General features: G+C 39.9%; 1 protein-coding gene across 1 annotated transcript in view; it reads left to right on the forward strand.

Annotated features, from left to right (window-relative positions):
* The window catches only part of ppl (periplakin), a 30,823-nt gene extending 21,353 nt beyond the window's left edge, over nucleotides 1–9,470 (forward strand). Inside the window, exons 17-22 of the mRNA XM_033645070.2 lie at nucleotides 531–724; nucleotides 862–1,012; nucleotides 1,106–1,189; nucleotides 1,293–1,409; nucleotides 5,818–5,910; nucleotides 6,007–9,470. Coding sequence (XP_033500961.1) covers nucleotides 531–724; nucleotides 862–1,012; nucleotides 1,106–1,189; nucleotides 1,293–1,409; nucleotides 5,818–5,910; nucleotides 6,007–8,676 — 3,309 coding nt within the window. The 3' untranslated portion in view covers nucleotides 8,677–9,470. The remainder of the gene's footprint in view (nucleotides 1–530; nucleotides 725–861; nucleotides 1,013–1,105; nucleotides 1,190–1,292; nucleotides 1,410–5,817; nucleotides 5,911–6,006) is intronic.
* The last annotated feature ends 2,975 nt before the right edge of the window (nucleotides 9,471–12,445 follow it).

Below are 12,445 nucleotides of genomic sequence, written 5' to 3' on the forward strand. Positions count from 1 at the left end.
CATACTATTATGACATCCCACTCAGACTGAGAAAGGGCATACTGGTAAATAGAAGACTAAAGTTACATCATATCGATCAGCAAGTCCCCAATTTGCTTGTATCCTGTGGATGCACACAAGGACACGTTTACATGCATATGAACATGTCTTGATCAATCAATCAATCGATAAATCAGTCAGTCAATCAATCAATCAATCAATCAACCAATCAATCAATCAATCAATCAGTCAATCAATCAATCAATCAATCAGTCAATCAATCAATCTATCTATCTATCTATCTATCTATCTATCTATCTATCAATCAATTAATCTATCATCCAGTTTCAGTGAAATGTATGCAAGTAAAAAGATGGTGCCTTTATCACCAAATATACAGTCCAACATTAGTGAAATGCTGAATGTGAACTCTAAAAACAAAGAAAGCCTCCACACACTCCCTCATTTCATCATTGACTTGTCTGTATTATTCTTTCCTAAAGAACACATTACTGTGTATATTTAACCAGTCTGCCTTGCTACTCTGTTAGGATATTGCATCAGAACTGAGGTCCAAGAGGTCAGCTATCGCTGAGACGGAGCAGAACCTGCGTTTGGCTCAAAACAGCTGTGACAACATGGCCACCAAATTCCAAGAGTACTGTCCCGACATTGAGAGGCAAAAGGCAGACGTTCAGAAGCTCAACAAGCGTTTCAACAACCTCAACAAACAGACTGACATCAGGTGAAGTCTCGAGAAAAGGACAGGAAGTTCACTAAGATCTGTACAACAGTAATTACTGGAGGAAATACTGAGCAACACAAATCATATAGACCTATACATAAGTTCTTTATAATGAGCTCTTTTGGTGTGTATTGCAGGTCTCAATGCTTGCAGAGAGCCAAGATGGCATACAAAAATTACAGCAATGATTATGACAATCTGAACAACTGGTTGTCTCGTGTCCCAAACTACGAGCCCAATGAAACTGATGATGCAAGACAAGTGGAGACCAAGCTGAAGAATCAAAAGGTGAGAGTGATGAGCAGCAGGGCGATTTGGACTCTGCATATTTCTTGGTGTGCTGTATAACAATGCTTTTAACAACTTCTTTGTTTTCTACAGAACTTGATCTCTGATATTACCAGAAAGGAGTCTGACTTGAACAACGTGTCCAAAAATGCTCAGCTTTACCAACAGGCTGTCAAAGTAAGATATTCTACATGGACTTAATCACCACATCACTACCTTCAATTTGCAGAAATACAATAAGATGAAGGCTGAGTAATGGTTTACTGATACTTCTTTGTAGGACTATGAGAATGAAACAGAGAAGTTTAAATCAATCCTCGATCTTGATGATGGACTTGTGCCTCAGACATACAAGAGAAGCAGATTGGAATCACCTGCAATGAGAGTCAAGGCAGAGGTGAGGCACAACAGCCAAGCTGACATGATGTTTCAATTCAGTCAGAATATCTTTTGTAGATGACTGCAGTGAAATGAACAAGTAATTCTATGGGATATCTCAAATTTTTTGAAGTGTTTTTTGAAGACAGTATATATATGTAGTAGTAGTAGTAGTAGTAGTTATTTTGTTTGTGTTATTATGTGACTTTAGCATTGAAAAGGGTTAGTTCGGATTCACCAAAGTCACACAATAACACAAACTAACTAACTGATCGAAGCAGCGGTAGACTGACAGCCCCCATGTTCAGTGAGCAAAAATTACTGTTTTGGTCAATGGAGTTTGGTAGCTTTGACAAGATTTTAGATGGACTCCTTTTGGAGCAACCTGTCTGAATTAAACTCATATACTGGCCGTGTTTCCCAGATCCAGTTCAGAAGATCTTAGTGCCAGTGTTGTAGTCAAGACCGCACCAACCAAGACCAAGACATTACTGAGACCAGAGAGTACCGAGAACGAGACAAGACCAAGACATTTAGAGGTCGAGACCGAGACAAAAGCAAGACTTTTGAAGGTCGAGACCGAGACAAGACCAAGACCATATAATAGGAGGATAATAAAACATCTAAATGTGACTTTTTTTTATTTAAGTTTGCTTTTAAATAAATATAACAACAAAAACAATATCTGCTCTGTTGTTGCAGAGCACAATGAAACAAATCTTAGAGTTCACACAGCCTCTCCTCCTGCCGTCTCCATCCTCTGTGTGCAGGGGGCGTGTCAGTCACTCACACTGACACTGCTACCAATGATTTGAAGTTATTAGCTGTTTTTGAGATTTCAATCTTATCAGTAAAGCACGGACAAAAAGCATAAGTGGTGGTCTCGACTGGTCTCGTTCAAAAAACCCAAGTCCGCCCAGTCCGAGACCGAGACAAGACCGAGTAAAAATGCCCTCGATTCCGAGACGAGACCAAGACCCTCAAAAAATGGTCTCGAGATCAGTCTCGAGACCAAGACCGATCTCGAGTACTACAACACTACTTAGCACTAAGAGCTTCTTAAGAACACTCTTAAGCCTCCCATGAAAGAATAATGCATTTCCCAGATTTACACTTAGCTTAAACAGATCTTTCACTAAGAAGGAGTTGTAAGATCGAGCTGACGCACTCTTAACAGTCTTCTTAGCGACCAAACGCTCATAGATCCAGCCGCTTCAGGCAGATTAATATTACACTGAGCAAGGAGATATTAAAACACTGCGCACTGTATATATTTTGATTTATTTTATACTTCAGATTTATATTGTTTAGCATTAATTGGTGACAGAAAAGAACAAATTTCATTCTGCAGGGAAACGCATGTCCTTACTGCGCATATGACAGTGAACACTTTGAATCTTGAATCTATATGTTTTATGAAGACCCTATGATGTGCGCTCAAAGCTGTGGCACAAGTGACGCACCGAAATCTGGCGGAAGAAAAATAATAATAATAAGAAAAATAAGTATGAGGAATAACAAGTGTGTTCCTCTATGTGCTTTGCACATCAGGCACACAAATACAATGAATCATCATCACTATCATTTATCATAATTTGTCTGCACATATCCCACATCTGCATGCACATATGAGATAGTTTACCGCACCCAAAAAATGTGTCAGGGCACAACAGAAACACATCCACCCTACAAGCCTGCGACATTTCACAGATACCAGGCAACTGACAGGTGTAATTGAGCTCAGCTGGAACCTCATCAAGGGACGCTCCACCCGCTACTCTATATAAAGGCGTTGCCAGTTTATACCTGGCATTATGTCTGATTCTCAGTGTAGATTAATATAGTCCATAAATCTGTCAATTTTGTCCTTCTATGAACTGGTCACGTTAAGATGATCATTAGCAGAGACACAATGTTGATGAATGCAAGTAAGATACAGTGTGGTCAGGATACAATGCAGCTCCTTAAGTTCATTTGTCCTTTCATCCGTCTTTCATATTTTTGTTTAAATACACACATTTCCTCATGATTCCAAGACTACTACTTATTTAGTTGTAGTCTTGTTTTCGTAATGAAAATAGGTCAATAACAAATATTTATAGTCTTAGTTTTTCATTAGAATTATTAGAACACACATACACACGAGCAGCAGGGAATTAGTGCGTTAGGTAGCAGCGCTGTGTGTGACTTATGCGCTGATTAAGTGGTGGCTGATCGATTTGCCTGACATCGATTGATTTAGTTTCGGTAGTGGACAACTCCTGTTAAGAGCTTCTTAAAGAGCGATCTTAAGAGCGATCCTAAGAAGGGCATTAAGAACTCATCTGGGAAACACTCTTATCTTAGCGACCCTTCTTAGCTAAGACGTTCTTAACTGTGCTCTTAAGTCTTAAGATCGATCTTAACTGGGAAACACGGCCATTGACTTTTAGGAGGAACCTTTTTTATGTGGCTGAAATACATTTTGTTGCTGACCCACATCCACAGCAGTACATTGCTTAGCTTTCATGTGGGACTCCAACTTTCTCCTCTGAACTTGGGTGCCCACCACTATCTGCTGTAGGTAATACACTGACCATGGATAAGTACCTAATACAACCCCACTTCAAATAGTTCAAACTATCCCTTTAAAGTGCTCTGCAAAGACATACAGTCTGTCCCTGTCATTTTCATCCATATCTTCCATAAACTCTCCCTTCAAATGAGGTTCAAGCATGTGCCTAAGTCATAAGTACAACACAACTGTGCTGGCTCTTTTCAAGCATTGATTAGCCACTGAAGTCACCAGCACACATAATCAACACACCTCCATAATTTTGGGGGGATTATGAGTAACATATTAAAAAAAGAACATTCAGAGCAGTAGAGGCTGAGATGTCCTGACTTTTAGTCCCTAGTGTGCATCATGCCCCTAGAAACCCAGGATCCTACATTTCCTACAATGCAATTACACTGCTCAAAAATATACTAGACTAAAGACTTTAAGACTTAAATACGCATTAGATCTTGATGAACAAATTATTCAAATTGAAATCTTTACTGATGTACATTGTATAATTTGTTGAGAACAAAACAACGAAACAACAGTCAGTTGAAATCAAAGTCATCAACCCACTGGGAGCTGGATTGAAAGTCACACCCCAAATCAAAGTAAAAAACTGAAATCACAACTTGTGTGAATTTTATCATGGCAACTCATAATGTGACTTAGTAGTGTGTATGGTCCATGCACTCCCAACAATGTCTGGGCATGTTCCTGATGAGTTGGGGGATGGTGTCCTGGGGGATCTTCTCTCAGACCTGGATCAGGGCATCTCTCCGTCTGTCCCATTCTCATGTACGTGATATTTTAAGAATGCATGATATTTGATATTTTTGATATTTTAAAATGCATTTTAAGAATTTTAAATTTAGTTTAAAGGATGAACAAATTAGATTTTGGTGGTCAGTTCAAAGGACAAGGTCACTGTGACCTTATTTGTCTCATTTTGATGAACGTGATATCTCAATAACGTCTTGAGGAAATCTCAAATTTTGCATAAGCAGTTTTAATTCTGCTGTGCAACAGCTGTGGCAGGGGGAGTTATGTGTTTGGGTTCTCCATTCATCGCATTCTCATGAGCGCGTTATCTCGAGAATGCCTTGAGGGAATTTCCTCAAATTTGGCACAAATGTCCACTAGGATGCAACGATGAACTGATTAGAATTTGGAGGTAAAGGTCAGGGTCACTGTGACCTCACAAAACATGTTCTTGGCCAACACTCGAGTTCATATACTAATTATACAAACATTTCACAGAAATGTCTTAAACAACAATAAACAATAAAACAATGAAGTGATGATACTTTATATCCAAAAGGTCAAAGTTCACTGTGACATCATAATGTTCTGCAAAAACGCCTCTCTGGCCATTGCTCAACGTCATAACTCAGGAACAGAAGATGTTACATTTGGTCAGATACTGAATTGGTGACACTGGTTTACAAGTTTATTCAAGTCTTAAGTGGTCAGTGTGTTTTTGTCATTTCCTCTGTGGAAATAATTGCTTTTTACCAGCAGTTTTACATCAATAGGCAAGAAGTGCTACTACTTGCTCCAAAATTTGTGAAAGCCACACAAATTTTATTGTAAGGCATACCATCAAAACCATCAAACCGGATTTAGTAACTAAGGACTCTCTAAAGGACTGAAAAAAAAATGAATGGATGAAATTAAGACAATTAAAGTATTCTGCTTCACATATTCTTTTAATTTTTCAGACTTTGTTTTAATCTCTTTAATCTCTTCTTCATACTTTAAAAACTACTCAATTCAAACTGAATTACATGTTGAATTTAAAGAGTCACAAGCCAAAGGTTGTAAACCGCTGAGGTAACTTAAGGACTAACTGTATGCATTCAATGTTTTGTCATTTCAATGTTTACAGGAATCTGCTATTGAGGCTAAGTTTACGGAGGTGAATGTTATAAACCAGCAAAGGCTTCACAATCTGGAGTTTGCCCAAAGTCTTCTCAAACAGGTGAAATATTTTCACAAAATTGCAATAATAACAATAATAATAATAATAATACCACCGTAAAAACAACAACTATAATAATCATCTTTCCCTCTATAGCAACCTGAGGTCTCTATGATCCAGGCTACAAATGTCCAGTCAGTAAATGCTGCTCCAGGAGAAGAGCCTTGGAGATACAGAAAGCAGCTGCAAGATGAGATCCAGAGGAGGGAGCAGCTCGAGAAAGAAATCGAGACTATTCAGACCGAAATCTATGTCCTTGAAGGACAGAAGCCCCAGGACACAATTGTCAAGAAGGAGCTTATCAAAAAGGTTGCTGACCCCCAGCTGGATGAGGAAGTCCATAAGGTACAGCAGAAACTCTCAGAGGAGCGCCGCACTACCCATGTCATGGAGAATGACCTTGAGATACTAAAGTTGAAGCTGCATGGCCTTGAGACAGAGGTCAAAGAAGGGGCACAGCAATATGTGGTCAAGGAGGTCCTGCGTATAGAGAAAGATCGTGATCAGGTGGAGGAGATGCGCAGGCTTCGGGAGGAATTGGATGAGCTAAGAAGGCAAAAAGTACTAAAAGACAATGAGCTGATTGAGATACAAAAGCAGGTGACAATCCTGGCTGAGGAGAAGAACAAGGAACAGGAGGTGATCACTGAAGAGGAGGTGATCAAAGTCCAGAATGATCCCCAACTTGAAACAGAGTACCGGTTGCTCTTGAACAGGAAGCAGAAGGAAATGGACAGCAGGAAGCAGCTGGAGGATGAACTGCAGTTTCTTCAGGAGAGGCTCCGAAGGATGGAGAAGGAGAAGGCAATGGCAGAGGAGAAGATTTCCATCAAAGAGGTGCTGAAAGTAGAAAAAGATGTTGAGTTTGAAAGGGAGGTAGATAACCTCAGGAGGCAGTATGAAGACGAGAAGGCCAAACGAAGATCAGCACAGCGAGAAAAGATTGATATCCAGAGGAAAATTACCAGCCTAGAGGAGGAGAAGTCCAAGGTTATTATCCAGGAAAAGGTGCGGGAGATTGTCCGCCCTGACCCCAAGGCTGAGAATGAGGTAGCCAATCTCCGACTTGAACTTGTTGAGCAACAGAGGCGCTATAAAGATTCAGAGCTCCAGCTGAAATCCCTACGGGATGAGCACACCATGTTGAAGAACAGAGGACCTCAAGTGGAGGTCAAAGAGATCATCAAAGAAGTCATCAAATACAAGACAGATCCACAGACTGAAAGAGAACTGGAGAGACTTCGCAATGAAATCGTAGATAAAACCCACCAGACTGAGAAATCTGAGATGGAAATCCGTCAACTTCGTGAGGAAATTAAAAGATGGCAGGACACCAAACCCCAAGTGCAAACTAAAGAGGTGGTCAATGAAGTGCTGCAGTACAGAGAAGACCCCAAGACTAAGGAAGAAATTGAGACTCTCAAAAGGAAACTTGCTGATGAACAGAAGAAACGCCTTGACCTTGAGAGAGACCGATCAGCCCAAGAAGAGAAGATCAGACTGAGGAAAGTGGAATTGTCTCAGGTCCGTGAGAAGATTGTTCAGCAAGAGGTGGTCAAGATGGAGGAGGATCCTCTCCTCAAATCAGAGTGTGACACCTTCTCACAAAACATCAGCAATGAGCAGAAACAAAAGGAGAGCCTGAAAACAGAGCTCTACCAACTGCAGAGACAAATGGCTGATCTGGATCTGCAACTGGAGGAACTGGAGCGTGAGCGCAGGGCAAGGCGCGATGCAGAATTGGAAATCCAAAGGCTTCGGGTCAGACTTAATGAGCTGGAGATCCGCGACAAAGAGAACCGCGAGAAAGTTACTGTCAAACAAAGGGTAGTGCTGCAGCAGGATCCCCAACAGGAGAAGGAACACTCCATCCTCAGACTACAGCTTGATGAAGAGAAGCACAAACGCACTCTGCTTGAGAAAGAGTTGAATGCCCTGATCCAGCAGCAGGTCACACTGGAGAAGATGGATGTGAAAGAAAGAGTTGTCCGCACTGAGAAAGTCCAAGTTGAAAGGGACCCAGAGGCTGAGATCGAGATTGAGAACCTAAAGAGGACTCTGGAAGAGGAGAAAAGAAGAAGGAGAGAACTTGACCAGGAATTGACCACCCTCACTTCTAGGCTCTCTGATATGGAGTTCTCAAACACTAAATCTTATAAAGAACTTGACTACATCCGTGATGAAAGTGGCCGTCTGCAGCAAGAAAACCAAAGGCTGCAGAATGAAATCCGCAAGCTTAAGTCAGAGATTGAGATCACCAGCACTGAGACTCGGCTTATCACTGAATCTGCACCAAGGGAGGATGGAAAGAACTTGGAGTTGAGGCTTGATTCACTACAGAAGGAACTAGCAGAGCTCAGAGCCGTAACCCTCCAGAAGGATGAGGAGATCGAAAGGCTTCAAAAGAATCTGGTGGCAGTGAGACAGAAGAAGGAACAGAGGGAGAGCCATCTCCGCAGATCTATCGTGGTCATCGACCCAGATACAGGCAAAGAGATGCGACCAGAGGAGGCCTACAAACTAGGGCTGATTGACTGGAAGATGTTCGTCAACCTGCAGAGCCAGGAGTGTGACTGGGAAGAAATCACAGTCAAGGGGCCCAGGGGAGAATCCTCAGTTCTTCATGACAGAAAATCAGGAAAAAAGTTCTCCATCGATGATGCGTTGCGTCTTGGGCACATCACAAATCACCAGCTTCAGCAGTACATAAACAAAGAAATTTCCATCCAGGAGTTTGGTGTACTGGTGTCGGGCAAGAACAAGTGAATGCAAATCTGCTAAGAAGGCATTTTTATAAAATTTCCCCTGTTTCAACTCTGTTATTTAAAGATGCTGTATACAACATTCAGAGCATTAAGACAGCAGCAAATAACTATCTGCTATGTAAAGTTATAGTGGAGTAATGGGGTCCCAAACAGAGAATGAAGTCAGCTCTGTGTGTGCCATAATCCAAGCTTCTCTGTTCTCTGTTGTCTGGCCATGCATGCATGTTAGTGCATGTGTATGTATTCCATCAGTTGACTAATTGCCACTATTCTGCACTGCGCTCATATGGCGGTTACCGCTTGTAACGGCATTTTGACCCAAGGTGGCGGAACATCATTGTCACAGAAGTGTAACACCCACCCTCCTGCTCTGAATATCACATCCAGCTCCTCTAACAATCTTCTTGTGTGTTATTGTTCTTCTACTCTGTCTTTAAAATTGTGGTGACTTGGCATTGCTTTATCCATGATTCCTAAATGCACTATGTATTTATTTGCTTATGCATATTCAATTTGTGGCACTGGTATACAAATATATGGAATGATACTACTATTATTACAACCAACTATGTAACATTTTATGTGATAAGAAGAGTTTGCTCATCTGAGCTTTGCTTCCTTACACTCTGGGTACTTGGGTAGAGAACATATTTTTGCATATCATTATTTGACACTGCCGCTGAAATTCTTATGGGTACTAAATGTTTCATTTATTTGTGGTGTGTCCCCAGGTTTACTCTAACTGGTGTGTGCTCTGTAAGCTTCAATAAAAGTCAAATCAAATTGGAAAAATTGTATGGATTTTTGTGTGGAATGTTATTACGGTTAAACATATGCACACATTTTCATGGCATTACTGAGGAATTAATTACATTGAATTCTGTATGCTATGTTTTGATGATGGATGTCCAATGTGCTACAAAGCATGAAATATCTAATTAGAGCACAATGATAATATGAGAACAGCTCGAAGACTTAGTGCACCTATAGAGCTGCTGTAGGATCACTTGAAATGATAATAATAATTTTATTATTATTATTAGTAGTAGTAGTAGTATGAGACTTTATTTAGGACCTACACAACACCTATTGTAATTGCACTATTCCATGGTTTGATTCCAGCCAGGGACCCTTGTTTGTATGTTGTCCCTCCCTTGCCTCTCTACTCTGACTTTTTGTCACACCTCTACTATCCACCTTTAGATATCAGCAAAAATGCCCAAAACATATTTTTAAAAAAAAAAAGTAGAGACAAGAAAATAGCCAAAACAACAAGATAGTTAGAGGCTCCTCCTTTTACATACTAACAACAGTATTGACAATACTGATCAGTGGAACAAGTGGAGCACACGCATCCCCATTATACAATTAGGGGGAGCAAAGTTATGGTTTTGCTACCTCAATTTCATTCTCTGTATAAACTCATTGGGGCACCCTCTAGTCATGTAGGCTGAGGTCTTCAGTGGCCCAGATTTGATTCCAACAGCCCTTTGATGTGTGTCATCCCCGTTCTCTTTCCCCCATTTCCTATCACTCTCCAGCTGTTGAATAATAAAAAGCCCTAAAAAAAATCTTAAAAATAAACAACTCATCATCATACAGTCCCTACAATCACAATTATATTTAAGCAGGCTGTATCAATAATAATTGTACTATTTTTGGCAACTGACTAAAAAATTAGGAAAAATAAGAAAACATACACATTTTTTGACCTTATATTTGAGAAGTGAAAGTTTACTCTAAGGTCTGGTCCTTCAGTTTTGAGGAGCAAAACTCATCCTCTGAGTTACACAGTAAAATAATCCTTGATTTGAGATAATGTTAAAATGGTTAAATTTAAGAGTTCTGATTATTCATTCCTGTATAACATTACAACCACACCAGCCAGTGGTGCTAGCGAGAATAGCTACCACTAGAAAATGTGTGTAAAATAAATACCGTAAAATAAATACTGTTAATAATAAAGAAAAAAATAAAGATTAAAAAAAAAAGAATATAGAAAAAAAAAGAAAAGGTGTGTAAAATGGGGCGTCGGTGGCTTGGTGGTGGAGCGGGCACCCCATGTTGCCGCGGTGGCCCGGGTCAGCCTGTGGCCCTTTGCTGCATGCCACTCCCTCTCTCTCTCCCCCTTTCACACTTGTCTGTCCTATCCATTAAAGGTTAAAAATGCCCAAAAAATATCTTAAAAAAAAAAAAAATATGTGTAAAATAAACAGGTGGCAATCGAATTAGATAGATGCTGTGAGGCCATTTCATTCATTCAAACTATTTTTTGATGCAATTGTCAGACATTAAGGACAGCACTGGTTTAACGCTGGTTAACCAGGTTCAATTATCAAAATCATATTGTGATATGTTGTAAGGCAATTTGTCCTTGTTTGACACTGAAGATGGCCAAGTAGCCTGCAATCTACGACCATTTTAGGCCACATAATGTTTTTATGAATATATTTCATACATGAAATAGCCATTCTTCTCATATTCATTTCCTGTCTTAAACCACCCAAGTAGGGGAGATCGGTATGGTTGCAAGAGGATAGTTGTAACAGCACTACTTTCACCAAGAATAATAATAATAATAATAATAATAATAATAATAAACTTTATTTATAGAGTACCTTTCATGCACGAATGCAGCCCAAAGTGCTTGAACAAAGCATTATCAAAATCTACAAAACAAGAACAGTTAAAAACAACACATCAATTTAAACAACATCAACAAAACCAAACACTAACATTAATAAAATATAAAATCAAATCAACCCATAAGACAAATTAAAAAGATAGATTTTCAATTTCTTTTCAAAAATAGCTAAGGAGTCTGCCATTCTCCTATGACCTCCAATGACCTATGAGTCATTTTATACATTTATTGTATATTGCCACTTCCTTTCTGATCTTGCATGTGAAACTTTAAAATGATTTTCATTTATTTAGGCTATTGATCTTATTTATGCACAGAGCCTCAACAGAGAGGTCAAGGGAAGGAAGGAGCAAGAGACACATTGTCTGCATTATATGTCTTGTATATGAAATGTCTGAGTTGTCGCTGGAATTTTTAAACACATCTGTCGCCTGCATCCAGACACTAATGTCACACAAAAGACTACAACTACCAAGAAGAACAGCGATGCACTATGATCCACCTCACACACAAACTAGCCAACAAATGCTCACCTGACACTGTCAAGCAGCTCTGTCAATCAATCAATCAATCAATTTTATTTATAAAGCCCAATATCACAAATCACAATTTGCCTCACAGGGCTTTACAGCATACGACATCCCTCTGTCCTTATGACCCTCGCAGCGGATAAGGAAAAACTCCCCAAAAAAAAAACCCTTTAACGGGGAAAAAAAAAACGGTAGAAACCTCAGGAAGAGCAACTGAGGAGGGATGCCTCTTCCAGGACGGACTGACGTGCAATAGATGACGTACAGAACAGATCAGCATAATAAATTAACAGTAATCCACATGACACAATGAGACAGAGAGAGAGAGAGAGAGAGAGAGAGAGAGAGAGAGAGAGAGAGAGAGAGAGAGAGATATGCAGGACATTATTTAAAGTAATAATATTATAGTTATAGTTCTGGCTACTGTGGTACAATATGTTGAAAGTATGTATTAATATCTGGCAGTATACATGTGTGACAATAGTCATATGTGTATAAGAACAGTAGAAGTATGACTAATGACTAATGATGGCAGCAGCAGCAGGAGGCATCTGGCAGGACCACGGCAGCAGCACAACCACACACATCACGCTGTC

The sequence above is a fragment of the Epinephelus lanceolatus genome, chromosome 18 (genome assembly GCF_041903045.1).
Source record: "Epinephelus lanceolatus isolate andai-2023 chromosome 18, ASM4190304v1, whole genome shotgun sequence".
NCBI classification, from domain to species: domain Eukaryota; kingdom Metazoa; phylum Chordata; class Actinopteri; order Perciformes; family Serranidae; genus Epinephelus; species Epinephelus lanceolatus.